The sequence below is a fragment of the Microtus oregoni genome, unplaced genomic scaffold (assembly GCF_018167655.1).
Source record: "Microtus oregoni isolate MIOR12 unplaced genomic scaffold, Mior012 000049F_ref0000343, whole genome shotgun sequence".
NCBI lineage: Eukaryota > Metazoa > Chordata > Mammalia > Rodentia > Cricetidae > Microtus > Microtus oregoni.
In genome coordinates this window covers 2,090,510-2,114,709 of record NW_024543223.1, presented here as the reverse complement: position 1 = coordinate 2,114,709, position 24,200 = coordinate 2,090,510, and the positions used below count along the sequence as shown (strand labels likewise).

The 24,200-nt window shown below is 51.8% G+C and overlaps 1 protein-coding gene and 1 pseudogene across 2 annotated transcripts; one reads left to right on the top strand and one right to left on the bottom strand.

Annotated features, from left to right (window-relative positions):
* Nucleotides 1-61: 61 nt before the first annotated feature.
* On the bottom strand, nt 62-12,145 carry LOC121436581 (phosphatidylinositol 4,5-bisphosphate 5-phosphatase A). 2 transcript variants are annotated; one of them, XM_041636599.1, is made up of 13 exons: nt 11,760-12,142; nt 8,667-9,805; nt 8,186-8,299; nt 7,953-8,061; nt 7,651-7,767; nt 7,239-7,414; nt 6,764-6,875; nt 6,514-6,623; nt 6,199-6,382; nt 1,483-1,620; nt 1,268-1,345; nt 1,029-1,133; nt 62-846 (listed from the first exon to the last, which is right to left on the bottom strand). In XM_041636599.1, exons 1-13 carry the CDS (start codon nt 11,862-11,864, stop codon nt 340-342), a joined length of 2,994 nt encoding a protein of 997 aa, XP_041492533.1. In that variant the 5' UTR covers nt 11,865-12,142; the 3' UTR covers nt 62-339. The 2 variants fall into 2 exon arrangements, 1 of the variants encoding a protein (XP_041492533.1); XR_005972709.1 differs by having other exon boundaries at nt 706-846; nt 1,029-1,161; nt 11,760-12,145.
* Nucleotides 12,146-21,568: 9,423 nt separating this feature from the next.
* On the top strand, nt 21,569-24,041 carry LOC121436514 (annotated as a pseudogene).
* Nucleotides 24,042-24,200: the final 159 nt, after the last annotated feature.

Below are 24,200 nucleotides of genomic sequence, written 5' to 3'. Positions count from 1 at the left end.
ATCTATAACTCCTCCCACCCTCATCTGCAAACTTCTCACAAGTCAGGAAGGAGCCAGGAGCGAAGCTGGAGAGTTTTATTCCTAATGGATGACCTCCCAGATGGAAACACCTGCCAGAGTTTTCCCCCTCATCCCAGATGGGGGCCCAGGCGAGGCTTTGCTGATTGTCACAGTTTAGGTGGTGCCAGGACTGAGTTTGGGGAGCTCCAGATGGCCACTCCTGGCCAACACAGAGTGGCAGGTGTGGTGGACAGACCGCTGGAGCAGCAGCAAGAGAGAGGCAGGCAGGTTTGTGGAAGAGAGAGGCAGAGTGAGGCTGTCCAGGCCCTTCTGCCCACGTCAGGGCCCCAAGCCCCCTTCCTCTAGGCCCAGTCGGCCCTGGGGACTGGGCGATAGGCTGTTAGGGTCAGGGGCCTCCCGGTCAGGTCTCCAGGAGCCTCCACCACCAGGGTCTACGGTCTCCAGGCGCAGGGCTGGAAGCAGGCCCAGGCTTCGAGGCACAGCAGGTGGGAAGGCCCATGGGCCAGGGAGCCCAGAGGGCCCCTCCTCACTACTACCTCGGCTGCCACTACTGTGACTCCTGTCAGGGGCCACCCGAGGCAGCTGGCGACTCTGGGGTGAGGGGCTCCGGCTGCCACCACGGCGTTCACGGGATGAAGGGCGGAGAGCGAGACTAGGGAAGCGGGCTAGGCCAGGGCTGCGGCTACGGTGTCTCTTGGACTTGCCAGGGCTGGGACTGCGGGACTTGGGTGCGAGCAGCTCCAGAGTGCTGTCATCCTCACCCTCCGAGCTGGTGCCGGAGCTGTCTGTGCTGCTGCTGGCCGATTCTGAGGTAGGCAGCGAGATCTGCAGAGGACACCAGCCACTGCCGCAATCCCACCTGCTAGCCTGCCCACTTCCTCCCTCCAAGTTGGCAGACCCAGAGCGGTAGGGCTACTGGTCTCGGAGTCCCAGAGCAGAACCCAGAAGATGGGACATTTGACTGGGACTTCTTGATGCGCTTTGGCCCTAGAGTCTGATCTATTTACCTGAAAGGGTTCAGTGACACCAATAAGGATGCTGTGGTGGTGGCTATAGTAACCCAGGATGAAGTCTCCATGGCCCTTGGGCAGTGATTCCTCACTGAAGGTCACCTGGTGGGCACAGGGGTAGAGGCCCAAGCTGGGGCCAAGGGGTAGCCTCAGGACCCCCTCCCCCAGGCAGAAAGAACCCTTGTGTCCCCAGGGCGATGGGGACCTTCTTCCAACCCTCTTCTCCTTCTAAGTACCTGGTAGACATTTCCATCTACTTCTTCGTGTTTGGCCCAGACATAAGCCACGTAGTCCTTGCAGTGGCGGAAACCCACCTAGGCAAAGAGGAACCAGGGTTGGGACACCCTAATGCTGCAGCTTCCCAGCAGAGAGTCAAACACAGGACAAGCCAGTGATACTGGGGTGGGGGTAGCCCTCCTCCCTGAGAGTCCCAGACTCTTGCCCGTCTCACCCGGTACAAGCCAATCCAGTCCCAGGAGCTCCGGGCGAACACTGTTTCCATGCGGTACCGCACCACAGCTTGCTCTGGCCGGGCCCACTCGTCGGCTACCTCCAGCCGTACCAAAGGCACGTCATCCCTGAAGGCAAACTGCCCAAGCAAGGCAGGGACAGGGGACAATGTCAGAAGATGCCCTTTAACATCTCACATTACCTAGGGCTCTTGGGTAGTGACCCGTGTTTGTAACAACAGTCTTACTGGAGGCCGAGGCAGGAGGATTTATAATTTGAGGACTACCTGGGTAACACAGCAAGTCCTAGACCAGAATGGGCTTATAGTGAAAAACTGTTCCGAAAACCTGGTAAAAATCCAAACCAAACCCAAACAAGCAAAGTTCCTGCCTCCATTTCGGGCCTCCTTTTACCCTTAGCTTTCTTAGGAAGTGAGCAGAACGGAGCTCTGAAGACAGCCAGTCTTAGATTTGGCCTCTGCTCAGTCATTGCCGGCTTAGACAGAGGGTTACTTCCTAGTCTTTTCTGAAAGGCAGGGCCTGATCTATAAACTCAGAGGCTCTTGTCTAGTTTTAACTTCTAAAAAAAAAAAATTATCTGTATGAGTTTTTTTGGCTTGCATATGTGTCCGTGTACTGTGTGTGTCTGGTGTCTGGACCTGGAGTTACAGATGGTTGTGAGCTGCCATGTGAGTTCTGGGAGTTGAATCTGGTTCCTCTGGAAGAGCAGCCAGTGAATGCTTTTATTCGCTGAGCCATCTCTCCAGTGCTCAAGCTCTTGTTTTAGACCGGGGATTGTACTGCTGATTCCCTGCCTTCCCTGAAATGCAATTGGTAACATTTTCCTCAAACTGCTTAGGTGCTCACTAAATAATCTACCTAAAGGCTAGCAAGGGAGATAGACAAAGCCCTGGGGTATTTGAGATCCCAGGATAAGCGTGGTTCCCTGGAGCCAACAAGAGCCCAGACCTCAGTGCGTTTTCTAGCTCTGTCACCAAACTGCTGTGTGACCTCAGACAAGACCCTAGCCACTCCAAACTCGGTTTCCCCCATCTGAATCTTACTATGAAGGGCCCACTAATAACTGCCTGTCATCAGTCCAGGAAGACAAAGTATAAACATGAGTGTTTTCCCCCCGGGACCAGCCAGGACAACCAGAGAGTCACCTGACTAGGTGGAGTTTCTGCAGTGGCCAGCAGCCAGAGGACTGGCCACCTGTGTCCCTAGGAGCCAGCTCAGGTGGTGCCAGCCCCAGGCCTTTGTCTGGTCCCTGTTGATCTGGTTTCAGGTTTCCCTCCCTCAGCTTCAGAGCCTAGCTGTTCCAGAAGAAACCAGTGCATTCCTTTCCTGTCCCAGGTTCCTAACAGAAGGGCAGGTTGAAATGTGAGCCAAGGCTTTCCAAGGTCAAAATCCCTGCAGAGGCACGGTGGTCCGAGTCTATAACCCTAATTCTTAGGTGGAGGCTGGAGGATCAGATCCTAGGATGGTCCTTGGTTGGAGGCCAGACCAGACTACAAGGGACTCTGTTTTAAAAAGACAAGAACAAAGAAACAAAGAAATTCCCAATCAATCAAAACACAAGGCCAGAGAGATGGCTCAGTGGGAGTCTTGGTCCTCAGTCTGACTTGAGTTTAATCCCTGGAATCCACATTTGGGAAGAGAGCACGAACTCCCAAAAGTTGTCCTCTGACCTCTTCCAGGGAGTGCACACCTGTGCACATAAATGAATGAAATTTATTAAAGCAAGGGGCTGGAAAGGTAGATGGCTCAGTGTTTAAGAGCACACTGTCTGTTCTTCCAGAGGACCTGGCTTCAATTCCCAGCACCCACATGGCAGCTCACAGCCATCTAGTTTCAAAGGATCTAATGGCTCCTTTGGCCTCCACAGGTACCAGTTCACAGAAACACACACAGTCAAAACACATAACATAAACGAAGAGCATAAAGTAAATAAATAGACTCGGTTTCTCCCAACCTTCCAGGGCCTAAGACATTAGGGATGGTGCGTGCTAAGTGTCCACGCACAGCCTAACACAAAGTAGGTGTGTGGTAGTAACTCTGGGCTTTGTTTCTGAGACAGAGTCTCTGTGCACCAGGGACTCCTGAAACTCACTGAATAACTTAGACTGGCCTTGGACTTGAAATTCTTCTGCCCCAGCCTCCAAAATACTGTAATTAGAGAAATTTGCCACCATGCTTGGCTCAATGGGTAATTTTTATTGTTGTTTAATCCAAGATCTTACTATGTGTCGCACAGGCTAACCTTGAACTCTTTCTTTCTTTCCTTCTTTCTTTCTTTTTCTTTTCTTTTTTTAAAATATTTTTCAAGACATGGCTTCTCTGTGTAGCTTTGGAGCCTGTCCTGGAATTCATTCTGTAGACCAGGCTGGCCTCGAACTCAAAGATCTGCTTGTCTCAGCCTCTCGAATGCTGGGTTTAAAGGCGTGCTCCACCAATACCTGGCTCCTGGCCTTGAACTCTTGATCCACCTGCTTCTGTATCCTGAATCCTGGAATTACAGGTGTAGGCCACCAGTCCCAATTTATGCTAACTTTTCAAAAAGTTATTTTCTTTTAGTTCTTTTTGCAGCACTGGGATTGTACCTGGTGCCTTGCCCATGTTAGGGAAATGCCCTACCACTGAGTGAATTCAAGCCTCAGGTAACTTCCCCACCCCCATCCACCACAGGAAGGAGCGGGTAGTGTGGCAAAAGTGCTGAGTCTCAAGGTGAGGTCCCTGACTAAGGGCTGGGGTGAGGTGGCACATATCTGTAACCCTAACACTAGGGGATCTGAGGTAGGAGCTCATGAGCTTGAAGAAGCCTAATACAAAGTAAGAAGCAATCTAAAAATGACAATAGCAAAAGCTCCCACCCTGTCCCTGTCCCAGAGTTCACGTGAGACCAGGCTTGGGCCAATCTCCATCTGCAGTTGAAGTATTGGCTTAAGTCCCACTGACTGATTACATGACAAAGTTACCATGGGAAACATTCTTTGGCCTGCAGGGCTCCTTCTTATCAGACCAAGAAATCCAGAAAACACAGCTTAGGTTTCCAGGTAGGAAACATGGAATCTATCCAGTTTTGCTTCCTTCACTGAACCTTTATGTGACTTGAGGCTCACGGCCATCTCAGTAGGAGCCTGAGGTTACCCCAAAGTCAATCATGGAGTTAGATGACATCATCTTCCAGTTTCTAAGAGTCTAGAGCTCCCCTCTTTCACTTTGGCGACTAGAAACTGCAGCTCTAACCCAATAAAGTCCCCCCTGAGCGTCTGAGTGTGTTTGGTTTCCCTCGTAGACACTGAAAGCCAGGGATGCTGGTGTGCCTCTGTACAACAGTTTATAGCATGTACGTGTACCTGGTACAGCCCTCTGTGCACTTTCAATTCTTCCTAGATTACTTACACTTACATAACATACAATATAATAGAATACAGTACAATATAATGCAGATGATATGAAGGTAGTTGTTACTCCGTACTGTTTAAGGAAAATGACAAGAGTCTACATATATTCAATATAGGCACATGTTTTAAAACAATATTCTTTTAAAATTTTGTGCATGTTTGTATGGGGAGGTAAGGTGGGTATGTGCCCTGTGGGGGTGTCCACACAAGCTAATGGCATCAGATCTCCTGGATCTCGAGTTATAGGTGATTGATTGAGAGCTGCCCTATTCGTGTGCTGGAAACTGAACCTGGGTCCTCTGCAAGATCAGTTAAATTCTCTTAACAGCTGAGCCATCTCTCTAGTCCCCCTGGACACATATTTCCTCAAAATATTTTTTTTAAATATTTATTTATTTATTTGTTATGTATACAATATTCTGTCTGTGTGTATGTCTGCCTGCCAGAAGAGGGCACCAGACCTCATTACAGATGGTTGTGAGCCACCATGTGGTTGCCGGGAATTGAACTCAGGACCTTTGGAAGAGCAGGCAATGCTCTTAACCACTGAGCCATCTCTCCAGCCCTCCTCAAAATATTTCTATCGGTATATCTGTAGATGTTTAGACCGTGGCACTGAGTTTGGTGCAGGGATAGAGCTGGGGGCCTTGTACATGCTAGGCAGGTAGTCTGCCAACTGGTGTATCTACAGCCTGACTTTGCATTTTTTTCCTCTCTCTCTTCTTCATCACTGCCCATTTCATAATGCCTGCCATATGATAAGACGATGATCATTTAATAAATTAACAATAAATGAAAATCACCTGGGCTTTGAGCACACATTTTGACTTTGCTGCTCTGATTATACATGTGGGTTGTTTTTTTTTTGTTGTTGTTGTTGTTTTTTTGTTTTTTGAGACAGGGTCTCATATACCACAGACTGGCCTCAAATTCTCTATGTATCTAAGGCTGGTCCTGAACTCTTGATTCTCCTGTTTCCACATTCAAATTTTAACTTGTTGCCCTAAACATTTCTTGGAAGAAGGAAGTCAGTTATAGATACGAGCTCTGCAATCAAACAGCAAATACTTTCATTTCCTCTTACTACTGTGTGGTCCTGGGCAAGGGAGGGTGCCATGATCTTATCTGAAAATGGAGATTATAGCCCCATGTCCTCGTCCTCTTGGTTTGAAAGAATGGATGTTGTTAAGGACAGATGAAAAAGACTGCTAGATAGATAGAGGATGGCTAAAAAAAAAAAATAATAGGGGATTCTCAGTTGGGCCAAGGGGCCAAGGTATGTCACGAGCTGAGGATGTGGCCAGGACTCACTTGCAGGATGAACTGGGCAGCAACGGGCTTGTGGTCACTGACAGTGTATTCCATGTGGCTGCGGTAGCTGTGCTGGGTCACCTGGAGCCTGTGACTCTCTCGTCCTGAGGGGCTGGGACCTCCACTTGGAGCCTTGACCTTCCACAGAATACGGTCTGTCCAGGCTGGCTTCCGCTTCTTGGCACTGTGTAGGAAAGGTTACTTGAGTTTCAGGGGCTGGGGTGGGGCTGGGGTCAAAGCACAGTCCCAGGCTTATCTTCTGCCCTGATTCTCACAGGCTCCCTTTCCCTCATCCCACCCCATCTCTTGGCTTACCTGGTATCATATTTGTTGGTACCCACATCAAACTTGAAGGTGGGAGCAAAGTTAAGGGGCCCTTCCTGGAAACCTTTCAGGATGGGCCAAGTGCTCTTGGCCATGTTGAGCTGTGGGGTCCAGAAAAGCAGAAAACAAACAACTTGGGCCTTGCAGCATTCAGACATGGGATGGGGCAGATGAGGATGGGGGCAGAAACCTGAGCTGTTGGTTGAGTTCAGGGTTGAAGGAGGGAGAATAGGGTTCTTACCTGATCCTTTTCCCAGAGCTGATGGAGCTGGTTGCTGTCTATGGCAAACTTGACAAAGTGTAGGTCATAACTCTCAATGCGGAAGTTCAGGTCCCCAAACCAGAATACGAGGCTGCTCCGGGGTAGGAATGGGGATTAGTGGGTCCATGGGGTGCGAAGGCTCAATCTAGGTCCTTCCTGGCACCTATCCAACCCCACAGCACTGGTACCTTTTGAGGTCCCAATGGGCGGGGCCTGCCAGAGCCTTCAGTCAGCCCAGGAATGGAGACGGAGGAGTAAGAGGGTCTAGAGAAATTAGGTTAGGACCCTCAGCAAGAAAGTGTCCCTTAGCAAAGTTCCACCTTGCAGGACCCACCCCTTCCCACCAACCTGCTATCTGCCTCCATTTCCCTACAGGTAGTATGAGTGGGTCCCTCACAGTCAATAGGCCCACCTTTCCGCATCCATCCAGCCAACACTCTGCAAACCCACTTACTCGTGGTCCAGGATGCCGTGTGCACCCGGTCCCTGGAACTGCTGGAGGCTAAGGATAGTCTGGAAGTTATCCTTGCGCTGCTCTGCCTTGTCCATGTGCGCCGGCAAGTGGCAGTTTAAGAAGCACAGCATATGCCCGAAGGCTGCTAGGCGCACGCTTACTCCGCCCTTGTTACCCTAGGGGCGAGTTTTGACAGGTCATGGGCCTGGCCTGGGCTGGGCATCAGAGCTAGGGGTGGGGTCTAAGGAAAGAAACAGCGCGATGGTACAGGGAAGGGGCAGAGAGGGGACACAGTCTAAAGAAATGGGCCAAGCGATAGGTGGTGCTTGGGCTGGGGTACGCCTCAGGGTGAGGGATGCAAGTGTGAGGCAGGAGTCTCGCAGGCCACACTCAAGCCGGCTCCCATGCTCACCCAGTAGCCGCCCAGGCCAGTCCGTGTACAGTCCGTCTGCACGTCCCGCAGGAAGGGCAGATGGTAGTACTTGGCAAACAGCAGAAGGATGACACCCTGCATCCTCACGGTGCTCACCTGCAGGGGGAGGCCTGTTGGGGGCACTCCACATACAGCTCTCCCCCAGCCTCTGCCTCTGTTTCCTGCTCCCCCCTCTCTCGGATTCAAAGGCCCAGCCATAGAGTCCCTGAAGAGAGCCCTTAGAGATGGGAGCAGGAAACCGGAAGCATCCCTGCTTCCCACGAGGGTGTTAGCGTCCTCACCAGCACGAAGTTGAAGGGCCCCAGTGCATCCATGAAGAGCTCGCTCCACTGGTCGGTGAAGAGCGCATCCTTGAGACGCTTGTTGATCATGGAATTGACTTCTTGCAACCTGGGAGGCAAGGGGGAAGGGACCAACCATCAGATTGGAGGGGCTGTTTTAGAAATTCCTTCTAAGGGTGGGTGTCCAGGAGGCAGAAATGCTTAGGAAGGGACACACCCACATGACTCCTCACCCTATGGCAATCATATCTGCACCATCACTGTCATGGCCACCGCCCAGGTGAAGAAGAGATGTGACATCGTCAGGGGGCATGGCAGTCCCCACGTTCCATGTAACCACAGTGATCCTAGAGGCAGGGGCATGGTGGAGTTTACTGCTGGGCACCATTTCCCCACCCTCCCTTCCTCTCTCACGGGACTCTCTCTGGGGAGTTAAAACGAGGCAGGTAAAGATGTAAGGGCCCTTAGAAAAGACGCAGAGTCGACCTAGCATCCCTAGCTACCTTCCTGGGGAGATAAACTGAAGGAAAAGCAAGTCCTCTAGGAAGATACAATATCTTCTAGGGCAACCAAGTGGGCCCAGCAGCACTGCCCCGCACCAGGATAAATACTTAGGGAGGTGAACTGAGTGAAAATACATCATCCCCCCCCTGGAAGAATGGCCCGTCTCTGCTCTCAAGACCCAGTAACTTTCCATGAGAGAAAATGCCTCACCGGAATCCAGGGTCACTCTTGCAGGTAGGCTGAGCTGACCAAGAGGAAGATGGTGAGGTGGTGGTGGAGGCTGGGCTTTCTTGTGCCTGTGGGTTAGGGCTCGGGGACCTGCCAGGCACTGCATTCTGGGTGCCAGGTCTTGGGAGAGCTGTCTCAGGGGCTGGGGGTGCACAGGGAGAGCGGTTGGGAGAACGACTAGGGGAGCGGCTGGGAGACCGAGGTGGCTTGGGCAGAGGTGGGGGCACAGTCTGGTTTGAATGAGTTCCTGGTCGAAAGGTAGGGGACAGAAGTCCAGGGGAGCGGGTGCCCGGCTCTGGAAGGCCTGGGTTCACTTCCAAGGGCAGGGTCTGTAGTGGCGGCGGTAGGACTGGATCCTCGGGGCTGTGGCGTGGAGCCTCTGGTCGGGCACGGAAGGAGGGGGAAAGTCGGGGGTCTGAGGAAGCTTGGGCCCTTGGTGGAGAGGTGGCAAGAACAGCTGCCTGAGCTGGAGTCTGGAGACACCCCTCTGGAGGGGGAATGGGCCTGGGTACTACGGCATCTTTTTGTTTAGCTGGCAACTGTCTCTCAGAAGCTGGGGCTGGGGCCGATGTCATAGGTGCTGGAACCAGGGTCTGCCCCTGAGAGGGCGACAGAGTAGGACTGGGCACTGGGGAAGGACTGGAGGGTGATTGCAGGGGCTGCTCCTGAGAGGCCAGGGCCAGGCTCAGGCCTGAGGCTGCCAGAGCTGGCTTAGGTCCCACAGAAGTGGGTGATAACTGCTTCTGGTCCTTGGAAGTTGGAGAAAGGATGGGCCCCAGGGTAGCTGGAGGAGGCCTTGGCACAGCAGAGGCCGATATTACTAGCTGCCCTAAAGACTTTGGAGCCAGGATGGAGACTGAGGAGGCTGCTGGAGGCTTTGGTCCTGCAGAGGCAGACACCACCAGCTGGCCCACAGATGTTGAAGCCAGGTTGGAGGTGCGGTGGGATGGAGGTCTTTTCTGTTCTCCAGGAGTGGAAAGTCGGGAAGATGCTAAAGCTGGCCTTGGTCCCTCGGAGGGAGGTAACACAGCTGCCCGTGGTCCCACAGGTGCCATAGCCAACCTTGGTTCCGAGGTTACTGGGCCTGTGTACTTTGCTGAAAGCTGAAAACTTGAGTTCACCTTGTGGAGGACAAATCAATGACTCAGGGTGAATTTTACCAAGGGCTTGAGTCTCCATTTCCATAGAGACCCCGGCAGACCCATACAGCCAAGCACAGCGGATCCCATGGAGACCCCGGCAGACCCATACAGCCAAGCACAGCGGATCCCATGGAGACCCCGGCAGACCCATACAGCCAAGCACAGTGGATCCCTTGGAGACCCCGGCAGACCCATACAGCCAAGCACAGCGGATCCCATAGAGACCCCGGCAGATCCATACAGCCAAGCACAGCGGATCCCATGGAGACCCCAGCAGACCCATATAGCCAAGAACAGCAGATCCCATAGAGACCCCGGCAGACCCATACAGCTAAGAACAGCAGATCTCATGGAGACCCCAGCAGAACCACACAGCTAAGAACAGCGGATCCCATAGAGACCCCAGCAGACCCATATAGCTAAGAACAGTGGATCCCTTGGAGATCCCAGCAGACCCATATAGCTAAGAACAGCAGATCCCATAGAGACCCCGGCAGACCCATACAGCTAAGAACAGCAGATCCCACGTAGACCCCAGCAGACCCATACAGCTAAGAACAGAGGCTCATTCCAAGGAAATTCTCCCCTGCTATTGCACTCCAACCCATTCTGCTCTAGGTCAGTTTCTCTCTCAGAAGACACGGGATACAAAGCCATGTTTCCATATTAAACTTTAAAAGACTGAGAGAGACCCAGAATGGACCAAGAAGAGCATGCTTCTGAATCTGAGGGCTCTCCTAGTCTTCCTCTATCCTGACCAGCTTCTAGGGCAGCTACCACTGTAGCCACTACAGCTTCCCTTACCGAGGGTTGCTGACGATACTCCAAGTCTGTCCGTGTGGGTTTGGGGACACAGGGTCCACCCTGCTGAGTGCCTTTTCCTCCCTCCACAGTGCCAGTAGCCCTTAGGTGACCCCTTGGTCACAGCCCTGCCTGTGCTGATCCCTTCCCAGTGCTCTGTGCAGTGTGAAGAGCTGGCAGCTGAGCCTGTCATATGCATTCCCACCCTGGCTCTGTGATTTCAGGCAAAGGGACCCTGGGAAGGGTCCCCACCACAGGGTGAGCAGCCTGTCACCTTTAGCCTAGCACTTCCTGGAAGTCCCTGAGTACTGGAGAGTGAGTCCACCCTTGGCCAGGTATCCCAGGGAGTGTGGTCTGCTGCCACGCCTCTCGCCTCTCCATGCCCAGGCTGTGCCCCCTTATCCTGCCTGTCCTCTCCCCACCTGTGAGGACAGGCAAGTAGGGACCCTTTACACCCGACAGATGGACAAGGACAGTAGGCCCCCTGCCTCGTCAGTACCGCTATGATGTTCTCAGTCTCCAGAGGCCAGGAAAACTGTCCTTTGCCAGGGAGGACAGAAGGTCCGCATTCACCCCAGGGTGGCCCCATCCTGCTCCGTCCCAGTCTCTGTCCGCGTCCTTCTCGGTTCAGAGAACCTGAAACTCTGCCTCCTCCTGGAACTCACTCTTTGAGGCTGCAGTTTGGATACTCCCCTTGGGCTCCAAGTGTCCCACTGTGTGCCCCCTCCCCCCAACCACCATACCGCCTCCAGCACTCACAACTTAGACATCACAGATGTCACAATTCTAGTCTTCAGACACAAACCCCCTCATTTTGCATGGGCTCAGAGAGGACCAGCAACTTGCCCAAGGTCACACAGCAAAGCTGGAGAATATCTGGGTCCCCTGACAACCATCCAGAGTGCTTCTGGGGGGCTCTGGGCCGTGGCTGATTCTATTTCTCTACGGGCACCCCACCACTGCCCCTACAGGGTGACCTTTTTTGTCCAGCACCTGCTTGGTGGGCACAGAAAAGTACCAGTCTCTTAACCACTTAGCCAGGGGCACCAGAGTGCCCGCAGAGTGTGTGTGTGTGGTGGGGGAGTGTGAGACCAGGGATCAGGAATGGGAGCTAGGGTTTGGGGGCTCTTACCTTTGAGGGTGCCCCAGCTTGCAAAACCCCATGGGGCACAGGCAAGGGTCCCAGGCCAGTTCTGGTACCTGGCCTGGCACTACCACTGCTGCTCTGGCCCTCCATGTCTGCAGCCCCCGGCAGTGCAGCCTGGCTCCCTAGGGTTCTGACTCCAGCTCCTCAGCTCCCGGGAACCAGTGATGTCATCAGCCATTTCAACCTGCTGAGAATTTAAAGGCACAGGCACCCACTTCCCATATTGAAGGTGGCCAGGGCTAAGTGGCCAAGCTCTAGGAAAACTTCAAGCTGTCTGCTGATGCTGGAACATCCTTGGGTAATATAAGCACCTAGCAGCCTGGCCCTAATCCCTCCAGGATGCTGGAAGAGACCCTCTGTCTGCTCCACCCTCCAGACAGTGAGCCAGACCCACCCTTCCTCCAGGGAGGGCCACAGGCACACCTGCAGGTTTATAGGGACTGGTGGTTCAGAGGTCAGCAGCCTCTTTAAAGGACTCAGGGACACCAGAGTCCCTGCCCAGTTGTTTTCCTGACTTCCTGATTAGCTCAGGACTTGGCTTGGCCCCCACTCTTGCCCCATTTTTAAGCCTTGGGCCAGCTCCCCCTCCTCCACCTCATCCCCATCTGGCTTATTCTTCTCAAACCAAAACCAGACAGTCGGGCTCCAGCCACTGGAGTCTTCTCTCTTTCAAAGCCAGAGCCAGCCCCTCCTCTTCTGCAGTTATCTCATTGCCCTCAGATGTCCCCACGAGTCCAATCTCAGCCTCTCTCTAACACTCACTCACTGGCTGTGGATCTGAAAGGCCCTTGTCAGGGTCGGTGCAGGAACTGAGGAGGTCCTGCCGTTCAGTGGGTTAACCCAGCGATCCCACCAACCTGAACCAGTGGGGCACATGGGGGAGGCAAACTAGGGAGGAGTTCACAGTAGGAGGGGGACACATATTATCACCCCAAAACCAAGGAGACCATCACAGGAGACTTGCTGAGAGTTTGGGGGCTATCCTGAACTATAGTACGAATTCAAAGTCAGGCCTCTTTTGGGTGTACAGGGAGACTTCTCTCAAAAAGCCGAAACCAAAAACAAGCCAAAAGCTCACTAGTCTTTCAGACCTTAAAGATAAGAACCCAGAATAGGGCCTGGTGCCCAGCAGGTGCAGGAGTATGTTTGATGAATGAATGAGTGAGTGAGTGAGTGAATGAGTGAGTGAGTGAGTGAGTGAGTGGAGAAGAGTTGATCCATCTGTAATCCCAGCACTTGGAAACAGGAGAATCGAGAATTCAATGCCATTGGGCTGGAGAGATGGCTTTAGCAGTTTAGAGTGTGATTGCTTTCCAGGGGACCCAGGTTCGTCTCCTAAAAGCCATGTCAGGTGACTCACAACCTGCGACTCCAGCTTCAGGGGAGCTGATTCTGTGAGAGCCCACACACATGGCATACACACACATGCACACAAGATGAAAATAAAAGTTCAATGTCACCTTTTGTTATAAACAGTCGGGCCCCACTGGGCTATGTGAGACCATTTTCAGTAAAAATAAGTAAGAAGAAAAGAAGAGCGAATGACTGAAAAGGTCAGGTTTGGCCAGGGATAAATGCGGGCTGTAGGTTTTCATCCTGCTCCAAGTTGACTGGTCTCAGCTAAATTACCCTGGAATCTGAATTCATCTAGGATCACTAGGTTGTACCACAGATGAACGACACCCAGGTCAGGCAGAAAACGTTCAAAGTTCTTTTGTTTGTTTGTGCGGCCGTGCAGTATTTACTTCTTTGTTTGTGTCGTGCATGTACTTGGCGTGTGCCTGTGTGTGCAGGAGCATGTGTCCAGGTGCACACATGTGGAAGCCCAACGAGGACCTCAGGTGTCTTGTTCTGCCATTCTCTACCTTATTCCTTTGAGACAGGGTCTCTCACTGAATCTGGAACTAGGTTAACAGCCAGCAAGTCACAGCAAGCACCTGTACCTGTTCCATGATAGGGTTTCAGGTGCACACAACTATGCCCAACTTTTTACGTGGGTTCTGGGGATTTGAACTCAGGTCCTCAAGCTTGCACAGCAAGTTCTCTTATCTACTGAGCTGTCTCCCCAGCCCAAAATGTTCAGAGGCCTGTGCCCAGAGTCCATGTAGGTCAACGGCCAGCTCTGCATTTTCACTGTGCCAACCCCACTGAAGTTCTTGGGAACAGATACTACAGGCTGTCTGTGCTCGCTCTTCTGGACTCGCTCTGAGTCAGGCCTGTGTATCTGGATTGGCTTCTTTGTAAGTAAGGCTGGACTCTGGAGGGGGAAAGACTCAGGCCAGTGTAAAGCATGGGATGGAAAGATACTTTGAGGCCGATGGGGGAGATGACTGTCACGGTGGGGGTGTTAACGCACCTGATGATGGTGGAAGCAAGGGCCTGTGGGCAATAGCAGGGGTGGAACGGAAGGGGTGTCTGGTAAAGGTGGGGGCCGTGGTGGTGAGGATGACGGTGTGCGTGTGGTGGAGGGGCTGATGGCAGATGAAGTGAGCAAGGCAGTGGTGGTGGAAACCGTGGGGTGAAGGGACAGTGACAGTGATGAGGGTGGTGAGGTGGAAGAGAAATGGAGCCGTGGTGGGAGTGTGGCATCGATGGAAAGGGTGCTGGGAGAATTGGAGGTGAGGATGGGGGTGTTGAGCCGTGGTGGGAGTGTGGCATTGGTGGGAAAGGGGCTGGGAGAATTGGAGGTGAGGATGGGGGTGTGTGTGAGGGAGAAGGAGCCCAACCATGGTCACCAAGAGGGAAGAGAACCCTGTCTGGTCCTCCAGCTCCTGTTTCACAGTGGGTAACTGGGATTCTCAGGAGAGCTGGCCTCGGATACCATCCCGGAGGAGTTTAAGGGTGCAGATTCAGGCCTCTCAGTCCCAGGGCTGAAAAAGGGGCACCTAGGCCCTTGGCAAGTGATGCAAATATCACAAAATGAATGGGCAGGTTATTCCTCTGCCAACCAAGGTTCCCCACTGTCACTGCTCACTGGGCTCAGGATGCTGCTGGGAGCTTTGCTCCTGTCCCTGTCCCTGATTTACTTGGGAGGTCTCTGAGAGTCCTGATCTGTGTAAGGAAAAGTTAAAACATCAGATGTTTGCTGCATTTGCCACGACGATTAAACAAGCTATCCGAAGAAGTTAGCTTGGAGCAGGGTGCGAGCAAGCAAGCTCTTAGTAAGCCGCTCTGCAGCCATTACCATCCCACCATCTTTTCCAGACCACCCATTTAGTGGATGCTGAAACTGAGGCCTGGGGTGGTTATATTCTGGGAAGAGAAAGGAAGGGGAAGGGGTGGGGGGTGGACCCCTGCTGAGACAGGAGCTGGTAGGGAGCTATATTTGAGCTTCTGGAAGGATGACTAAGGAGGTTGATAACAGGCTCCCGGGCTTAGGGCGGCAGGCCGGGGGCAGCTGCCACGGAGAACCGCCCCCCTGAAGACAGCTGTTTTCAGAAGCCCCTCCCAGCTCCCTGCTTTGTCTCACTCTGTGGAGGTTACAGCTCAACCTGGCACTTTCTGGAAACTTCTCACACTCCCCTTCAGACTGTTGAGGTCAGGGAAGGGAGAGTCCTGGAGGGGGAGACTAATCCAGTCCCTCTCCCCATCACCCCGTTTTCCTGCCCAGAAGGTCCCCAGTGACAGAGGGAGAAGCTGAGCTTAGGAGAGGACAGGGTGGACAGTGCTCCTTGGGAGGAAGGAGATGAGTAGTTCTCCCCTACAAAAGAGGTCACATGATCGTCGAATTCTTGCTTGGCGGAGGAGTCTGAAGTGACAAGGAGAAGAGAAATAAATGTCTGGGTGCCAGGTGACGGCTAGGGTGTGGAAGATTCACCTGAGGAGGATTTGAAATTTGGTTCTGTGCCCTCCTGGCCTTATAGCCCAGACGGAACACATGAGCAGGCAAAGGAGAGAAGGCCCCTCCCTCCCTTTTCCTCCTCCTCTCCCTCACTTCTTCTCACTCGCTATCCTTTATCGTCTTCTCTGCAACCCAACTCAGACCCACCGTCAATGAAGTCACTGTGGCACTATGTGAGAGATGCCTACAAAGGAACAGAGGTAGGCATCAGGGAGCATGGCGGCCACAAAAGGAGCCCTCCTCCTCCGAGGGTCCTCATTGGTAACAAGTGTCTCGTCCTAGGGCTGGCTCCTCGCTCCCACTTTGTGGGACAGATGGATGTTCTCCTCATCCAAATGCTGTCATGCCACTCAGTAAGTGGGCTGGAGGAAGAGGAATGACTTTCCCAAGGTCACACAGCTGGGACTGAGCTCAGACATCCCTCCTCCCTCTTCTCTGCTCCCCCTCCTCCCAGGCAGCCAGGCACCCGATGTCAGCTGCTCTGAAGTGAGTGGCTATTTTTATTCTGGTGCGAGGGACCTGAAACAGCAGAGCCATGTAGGTTAGAAGACTCGAGGACACCGGCCTCAGCAGCAAGGAAAAGCTCACTGCAGCTACTGGACCCTGCTAAGCTTGCCTGGGGGAACTCTTGTTCCTGAGCTTCTGGGTCTTCAAAAACTTCTTCATGGGAGGTCAAGGTAAAGCACAGAACCGGAATAAGGTCTATTCGCGGCCCTCATCCTATACCCAGCTTGAATTCTAACCTTGAGATTGACTGAGACTTGATCCCATACCAAGACAAACCCTCTACTGCAGCTCTCCAAAGAGCTCTGACCATCACCTTAGAACTGCTCTCTGAGCCGGCGGTGGTGGTGCGCGCCTTTAATCCCTGCACTCAGGAGGCAGAGGCAGGTGGATCTCTGTGAGTTCGAGGCCAACCTGGTCTACAAGAGCTAGTTCCAGGACTGGCTCCAAAGCCACAGAGAAACCCTGCCTTGAAAAACCTACACACACACACACACACACACACACACACACACACACAATTGTTCTCTGGCGAGCCACATACTGACCCTGACCTAAGCCTGATAGAAGGCCAATCCCCGCTTGAGACCTTCATTCTGGACCAAGACTCAGCCCTGTTCCTAGCCTAAGGATTGAGCCCCACTCACAGAGAGCTCATTAACCTCAGTCAGGATTACCTCTTGCTGAGACCAAGTCCTTGCTCTGATATAAGTGAAACACCGTTTTGTCCACAGATACCTGAGCTTAATTATTGACTGATTCTTGATCTCATAATGAATTCTCACCATGTATCATACAAATTCTGTTTATTTTGGTCATAAATGGAGCCTTGAATCTGGTCAAAGTCCAAGTCCTGAGTTTAGTTGTTGACTGAGCCATAACCCTGGTCATACACTGAGCCTTAACCTGGACAAAGACTGAATTCTGACTTCATTCTAGAATTAGTTCTAAACCTACTGTGCTTTTGTTACTGCTATTGTTATTGATGGTGATGATATCTATCTGTCTATCTGTCTGTCTGTCTGTCCATTCATCCATCGTCCATCTTCTGAGAAGGCATCACTATGTAGCTGATCTCACAGTTGTGTTCCTCTTCTGTCTCCCTCTTCCTCCTCCTCTTCCTTCTTCAAGACAGGGTTTCTCTGTGTAGCTTTGCCCGTCCTGAAACCCTCTGTAGACTAGGCTAGCCTCAAACTCAGAGATTCCCCTGCCTCTGCCTCCCGAGTGCTGGGATGAAAGGCATGCACCACCACCACCTGATTTCTTTCTTAAATCTTCATTTAAACTAAAAGCTGCCCCTGACTCTGACGAGCCTAAACTCATCATCACAGGCTAAGCTTCACTCCCGACCTACCCAGGGTTACACTCTGCCACCTGAGGGGTATGGGCTGTGAGCAGAGCTCTATCCTGGGATGCCTTGTGCTGCTGATGCCAGAAACTTCCTGATATTGCTGTGGCCTTTGTCTCCCTTGCTGGTTCCATCATCTGGTAGTCAACCCTCAGCAGGCCAATCTGTGGTCCAACAGCCACAGCGTCTAGGTTAATGCAATGAGAGTGGTTTGGTGGCATATGTCCAGTGAACAAGAAGGGCCCATGGGGCACTGGGGCTTGGGTGTGTCAGCAGAAAAACCACAGGCTCTGTGGGGCCTCTGGTTGCAGTTGCCCTGGGGCCCTTATTAAGATAGAAAAGGGCTGGGGGGTGGAGGGAAATAATGTGTTATATTCCATAGTTTTATAAACACAATTTACGACTTGTGTTTAGTTGACATACACTTACAGAAAATACAGAAAAAGGTACAGAGAAGAAAAAAATTACCTATAGTTTCAACCTCTAAGAGACAGCCATTTTTTATTTTTAAATTTTTTTCTTGATTGTTTTGATCTAGTCAAATATATTTGTGTATGCATAGTTTATAATATTGGTTGGCTATGTTGGCCATCATCACACGTATTACCATCTACGTCTTTCTTAACAGGAACAGGGATGTGGGTGACCTTGTCCCCAGCTTTAGGAATGGGTCAAAATTGGTTATTCTGATGAGAAACTCTCACGGCACATGATTGGATCATGGAAAGATTAATGGGATAGAAGGAGATTTTTACTGGGAATTTGAAAAAAGAACCTTACTTTCTATCCTGGCAAGTTTGAGAACCCACCCTTCCTCTCTTAGAAGTGAATGTTGCCAGCGATTCTTCATCAACTTGACCTTTTCTATTTTTATTTTTTAAGATGCAGTCACACTGTGTTGCTCTGGTTGGCTTGGAACTCACAGAGATCCACCTGCCTCTGCCTCCCGTGTGCTGGGGTTAAAGGCGTGCGCTACCACACTCAGCTTTAAGATTATTTATTGCATGTATTTATTATGTGTGGGTGTGGGCATGCTATGGCTTGCCCACAGGTCAGAGGACAAGTTCCAGAAGTTGGTTCTCTTCTACCTTGTGAGCTCCAGGGATTGAACTCAGGTTGTCAAGGCTTTGCAGCAAGTACCTTTACTAATTTTTTTAATACGCTATCTCACTGAACCCAGAGCTCAACGATTTGGCTAGCCTGGCTGGCCAGCAAGCCCCCAGTATCTTCCTCTCTCCTGGTGTTCATTGCAAACATGGCCTGGTACACTTGGCTTCTTATGTGGATTCTAGGGCTCTCAACTCAAGTCCTTGTGCTTGTCTAGCAAGTACTTAACCCACTGAGCCATCTCTGCAGCTCTAAGCTTGTTTCGAAATCTTAGCAGTCAAGCCAGTGAAAAGGAGATGTAGGGGGCTCTTACTCTGTAGCCAAACTGGGCCTTGAGCTTGAGGCAATTTTCTTGCCTTGGCCTCCTGAGAGGTGGGATTACAGGAATGCACTGTCATACACATGGCTAAAATCCCTTGTGTATGTGTATGTCGTATTTTTTAAGACTTATTTTCTTTTATGTGTTCTGATGTTTTGTCTGTATGTATATATGTGCATCACATGTGTGCAGTGCTCATGTAGGCCAGAAGAAGGCATCAGATACCTGGATGGGTGTAGTTGTGAACCACCATGTGGGTGCTGGGAACTGAACCCTGGTCCTCTCGAAGAACATGTCCATGCTCTTAACCCTAGGGCCACCTTTCTAGCTTCTCTCTCTCTCTCTTGGGTCTTATAGGTTAGGCTGGCCTTGAACTCACTATGATACTGACGATGACTTTTTAAACTTTTTTTTTGTATATTTTGTTTTGACTTTTTCAAGACAGGATTTCTCTGTGTAGCCCTGGCTAGACCAGGCTGGCCTTGAACTCAGAGATCCACCTACCTCTGTCTCCTGAGTGCTGGAATTAAAGGCATGTGCCACCATGCCCAGCTCTTTATTTATATTTTAAGTATGTGACTATTTAGCCTGCAAGCAAGTCTGTGTATCACATTTGTTCCCCCAGGACCTGCAGAGGGTAAGTTGAGGCATAGGATCCCCTGAAACTAGAGTTACAGATAGTTGTGAGCTGCCATGTGGGTGCTGGGAACCAAACATGGGTCCTGTGGGAGAGCAGTCAGTGCTCTTAACTGCTGAGCCATCTCTCCAGCCCCTCTGAGGATGACTTGAACTCTGATCCTCTTGCCCTGTCAAGTGCTTTATTATCACGACCAGCTTCTCACATTGGTGTAGGGACCCAAACTCACATCTTCATCATTATGAAGCTCTTGATCCTACATGTTAAACTATCTCCCCAACTCAAAAACCCAATTGTTTGCATTTACTTATTAGTGTGCATGTGTGTGTGTGTGTGCACATGTGCACACATGCACGTGTGCAAGAATGAGAACTTGACACCACATACATGTGAGGATCAGAGGACAATTTATGGGAGTCTCTTCTCTCATTTTGCCATATGGATTCTGGGAATTGAACTTAGGGCGTCAGTGTAGGCCACACGTGCCTATAATCACTAAACCATATAAGCCTCCCCGCATCCCATTTTTAATATGCACTTTTAAAGTGGGGAATAAGTTCAGGGAGGTAAAAATACCTCAGATCACCAAGCAGCCTTGGCTCAATGTTGACAGGGCTCTTTGGATTCAGTGGGAAGGGGCACAGAGTATTTTTACTGTCGGCCAGCGATTAGTTCCAGAGTGCCCTTCCATACACCAACTTGAAAGACGAGGATGCTCAACCCCATAGGTAAAAGGCTTAATATTTCCCTCCAATCTGTGTGGCTCTCTCTTGTACTCACACCGTCTCTAGATAATTTATAACACCTAATACAATGCAAGCGCTATAAATAGCTGTCGCATCTTATTGGCTGGAATAACGACGAGAAAAAGAGTTGGTGCATGTTCAGTACAGAGACAGCTCCTACTTGCCGATATTTCTAACTTGGACTGGTTGAATCCAGGGTGAGGAAGAGCTGACTGTACTTGCTGTGTCTGCTGGAGGCGTAAGGAGGTGAAGTGTGGCGCCTGTATCATCTTTGGGCCGGCGACATGACCCACAGAGGTGTTTGGGGTTCAAACCCAGATCAAGGCGTAACTGGGTCTGTTTTACATTTCTGAAACCGTTCCTAACCTGCAAAACGGAGTTCGCTGGGGGAGGGAGAGTTTTGATGAGGAAAGCGGAGGAAGGACAGCGGAAGGCTACACAGCAGGAATCTGTCCTGATAATCCCAGCCCTCGGGAGGCTCAGCTCAAGGACAGCCAGGGATAGGTGTGGGGGGCAGGCTGTACAAAGTGAGTCACCCCCACCATCTCTGACCAGATACTGTTCTAATGAAATGTATTATGAATATTAACCCTTTCAACCTTTCTAGCTAAAAAGGATAGGAAATAATCCTTTTTTAAGAATTCATATTTATTATTATTATGTGCGCGCTGTGACCCGAGGTATCCTGAGCTTATTCCACCACTTTAAATATATATATATATATATATATATATATATATAAAATATCGGTGCAGACACGCTCATGTCAAGGTGCGTGAACTGGGGCGCGTGTGAAGGACAGAGCAAAACTTGTGGGAGCCGCTGTTTTCCCTTCACATTTTTGCGGTGTGGGGGTATCAAACTCAGGTGTCAGGCTCGCATGACTTTTATCCACTGAGCCTTCTCGCGCTGGGGCATAGGTAATAGTTCTCTCTACAACGTGGGCTTTGGGGGAATTGAAGCTTTGATCGGAAATTCGTTCAAAGACATCAAAAGAATATAAAGATTTCCTAGGTTTCTATATCCTTAAGTCTGACCCAGTTATCCTCGCGTCCGCCTGCGACCCGCCTGCGCTCTCTGGTGGCGAGAAGTGGCGCTGTCTTCTGGCATCCTGCGGGAACGTCCACACTCAGTGGGCAAAGACAGCATGGGAATTGTCAGGACTGGGAACGTGAAATCTGGAGGACCCGAGAGCAACAGAGACCAGGAAGGGGGCTAGTAGGAGGCGCCCACCGGATTCTGGGAAGGTGGTGTTTCTAACTCGGGGGGCGTGGGCTATGGATGGGTGGGCGGGGCCTTTAGCTGGGGCGGGGCCACCCTGCGGGCCAGACGTGGCGCTGCGGCCGAGTTTGGGTGCAGCCTGCGGAACGCCTTCTGCCAGGCACAGATGAACATCCTACTGTGGCCGCCGCCGCTGCTGCTGCTTCTCGCGGCCTTTGTGGCCCAAGCCACCGCCGCCACCACCTACCGACCGGACTGGAACCGTCTTCGAGGTCTGGCCAGGGGGCGGGTGGAGGTGAGTGCGCCTTTTCCCATCCTTAGTAGGACCGCCCTAGAACCCTGCAGCCCCTCAACCCTGGACTACAGCTCACTCCGGTCTCGGGAACACCAGAATTCCCAAGGCTCCCTCTTTCCCTCCTGCGTGGCGCCGGGGATCATTCCTTCTATTCCCAGCCACAGGATGCGCAGCATGCACTGTGGAAGCAATAGACGTCGACCTTGCGGCCTGGCATTTTGAACCTTGGCTCTGCTCCCGATTAGGCCGTACCGTGGGTCTCTGAACACCCAGCCCCTCTTTTCCAGGTTATATTTCTCCTAAAACTGCTCCTTAGAACCCAGTTCCCCCCACTGATAACCCCACTTTTTTCTATTATTCCTCCCACATCCCGTTTTTAGTGCCTGGAGTTCAAGAATCTTCTGGGGGGGGGGGGGAGAAAAGACCTTCTAAGCTCCTCCCCTCACTGTTCTATGCCAGAGCTGGAGGAGCATGCAGGGAAATGATACCAAGCATCCCAACAGCCCTGGACCACCACCCCCATCACTCCAGCCCCACAAAGGAATTTCCTAGAGTCGTCCTAAGTGATTCAGATGCTTACAGACTCTTCATGGGCCTTGGTTGTATTTTGTGAAAAAGGAATGTAAGGGAGGCCTGAAATAGGAGGCTGTGAGGTCTGCGCTTTTTGTCAGAATGTGGCCTCCCTCCGGGGGAGACAGAGGGTCCACCCATCCTCCATAGTCAGGGAAGGGTAACCAGATGGTTTGTGGAGCTGGACCACAGGTGGCTAGCAGGGTTAGCTCTGCAAGGGGTGGGTAGGGACCAGATGGCTGTTACCTCTAATGCGGCCCTTAGGGCAGTTCTGAACTGTTTTCTTATGGTCTGACTTCCCAAGTGGTTCCAAGGGCCAGAGGGCAGGTTTAGAACTCTTCTGGCAGAAAGGAGAATGCTGTATATGTGTCTCCTGGGCACTGGTCAGCTATCAGTAACCTGCAGGCAGGAACCCATAGCTAGCTCTTCTCTCGGATCCTCTACCCCATGTCTCTGGGTCTGAGTTTCTCTGACCTGTACAGAGGTCTTCTTTCCACAGGACCCTTTTCCCCCCTCCATACCTTGATGCTTCCAGATCCCAGCCTGACCCAACTCGGTGTTAAAGATAGCATGGTCTTGGCTGTATAGTGATGGGCTCCTGATTTATCACATTTTATCTCTCTCCAGACCTGTGGAGGATGACAGTTGAATCGCCTAAAGGAGGTGAGTTCGAAGGAAGTGGTCCCCTTAAGGAAGAAGCAACACGGCTTACTGACTGGGGGCCAGGGAGGAATCCTTGGACCTGGCATTTCCCCATGTCTAGAGAGTTCTGAGGTCTCATTTTCTAATGTTGTGATTCCTCCCCAGGTGAAAGCCTTTGTCACCCAGGACATCCCACTGTAGTATCCTTCTGTTCTGGGGAAGGGGAAGGGGAAGGAGAAGGGGAAGGGGAAGGGGAAGGGGAGGGCTACTAGTTTTCAGAGATAGAAAATGATTTTCGTCGGCCAAAGAGGTTGATTGGCCAGGGGATTCTGCGGAAGTCTCAAAATTAAGTAGACAAGAGAGATTATTAGCTGAGAGAAGGGCCCTTTACTTCTCTGAACCCCAATCTCACAGTGAATGAGGATCGGGTCCCCACCTAGGCTCAAAGTAAGTGATCAGCTAAGGGGGTCCAGGAGCCATCATCACTTTGCCTCTGTCCCCACCCCCTTAACATCTCCTCCAGCCACAACCTGGTGATGAAGCACCTCCCTGGGGCAGACCCCGAACTCGTGCTGTTAAGTCGCAATTACCAGGAACTAGAGGTGAGGCATTGACGGGAGGGGCCCCGGAGCAGTGCTGAAGTACTGACCCCGCCTTTTCTCCATCTCAGCGCATCCCACTCAGCGAAATGACCCGCGACGAGATCAATACGCTGGTACAGGAGCTCGGCTTCTACCGCAAGTCGGCGCCAGACGCGAAGGTGCCTACCGAGCACCTGTGGGCGCCCGCTAAGCCACCCGAGGACGCTTCAGAGCGCGCCGACCTGTAACCCGGAGCCCCAGTGGAGCTGGGACCCCCCCCCCCCACCCCTTGCCAGCGCCCCGGAGACAGAATGAGGCGCTCAGTATCCCGGGAGCATTTCTCTTGCTGAGAGCTGACGCCAGTCTCCGAGGCAACGGAAATGGGGTGTGTGTATGGGGGTCCTCTCAATCCTCCTTTTTCCCTCCCCAGCTCTACTAAATCCCCTTCCACCCTTACTAAGGCTCTTCTCTTTACTTGCTGCGAGTAGACGGTGTGGGAAATCAAACAAGAGTTCTCGAGTATCCTAGGGTGACTCCTCCCACTGCCTGGTTGAGGGAGTTGGGGACATTTGGGGGATAATTCAGAACCCGATACCATTCCCAAAGACAACAGAG

Excerpts from the sequence above, each read along its gene's own strand:
- LOC121436581 (XM_041636599.1), bottom strand. The coding sequence starts at position 11,864 with ATGGAGGGCCAGAGCAGCAGTGGTAGTGCCAGGCCAGGTACCAGAACT. Across the intron at positions 7,768-7,952 it reads GGCCCTTCAACTTCGTGCTG|GTGAGCACCGTGAGGATGCA; the intron begins GTGAGGACGCTA and ends CTCCCCCTGCAG. Across the intron at positions 7,415-7,650 it reads CTGGCCTGGGCGGCTACTGG|GGTAACAAGGGCGGAGTAAG; the intron begins GTGAGCATGGGA and ends ACTCGCCCCTAG.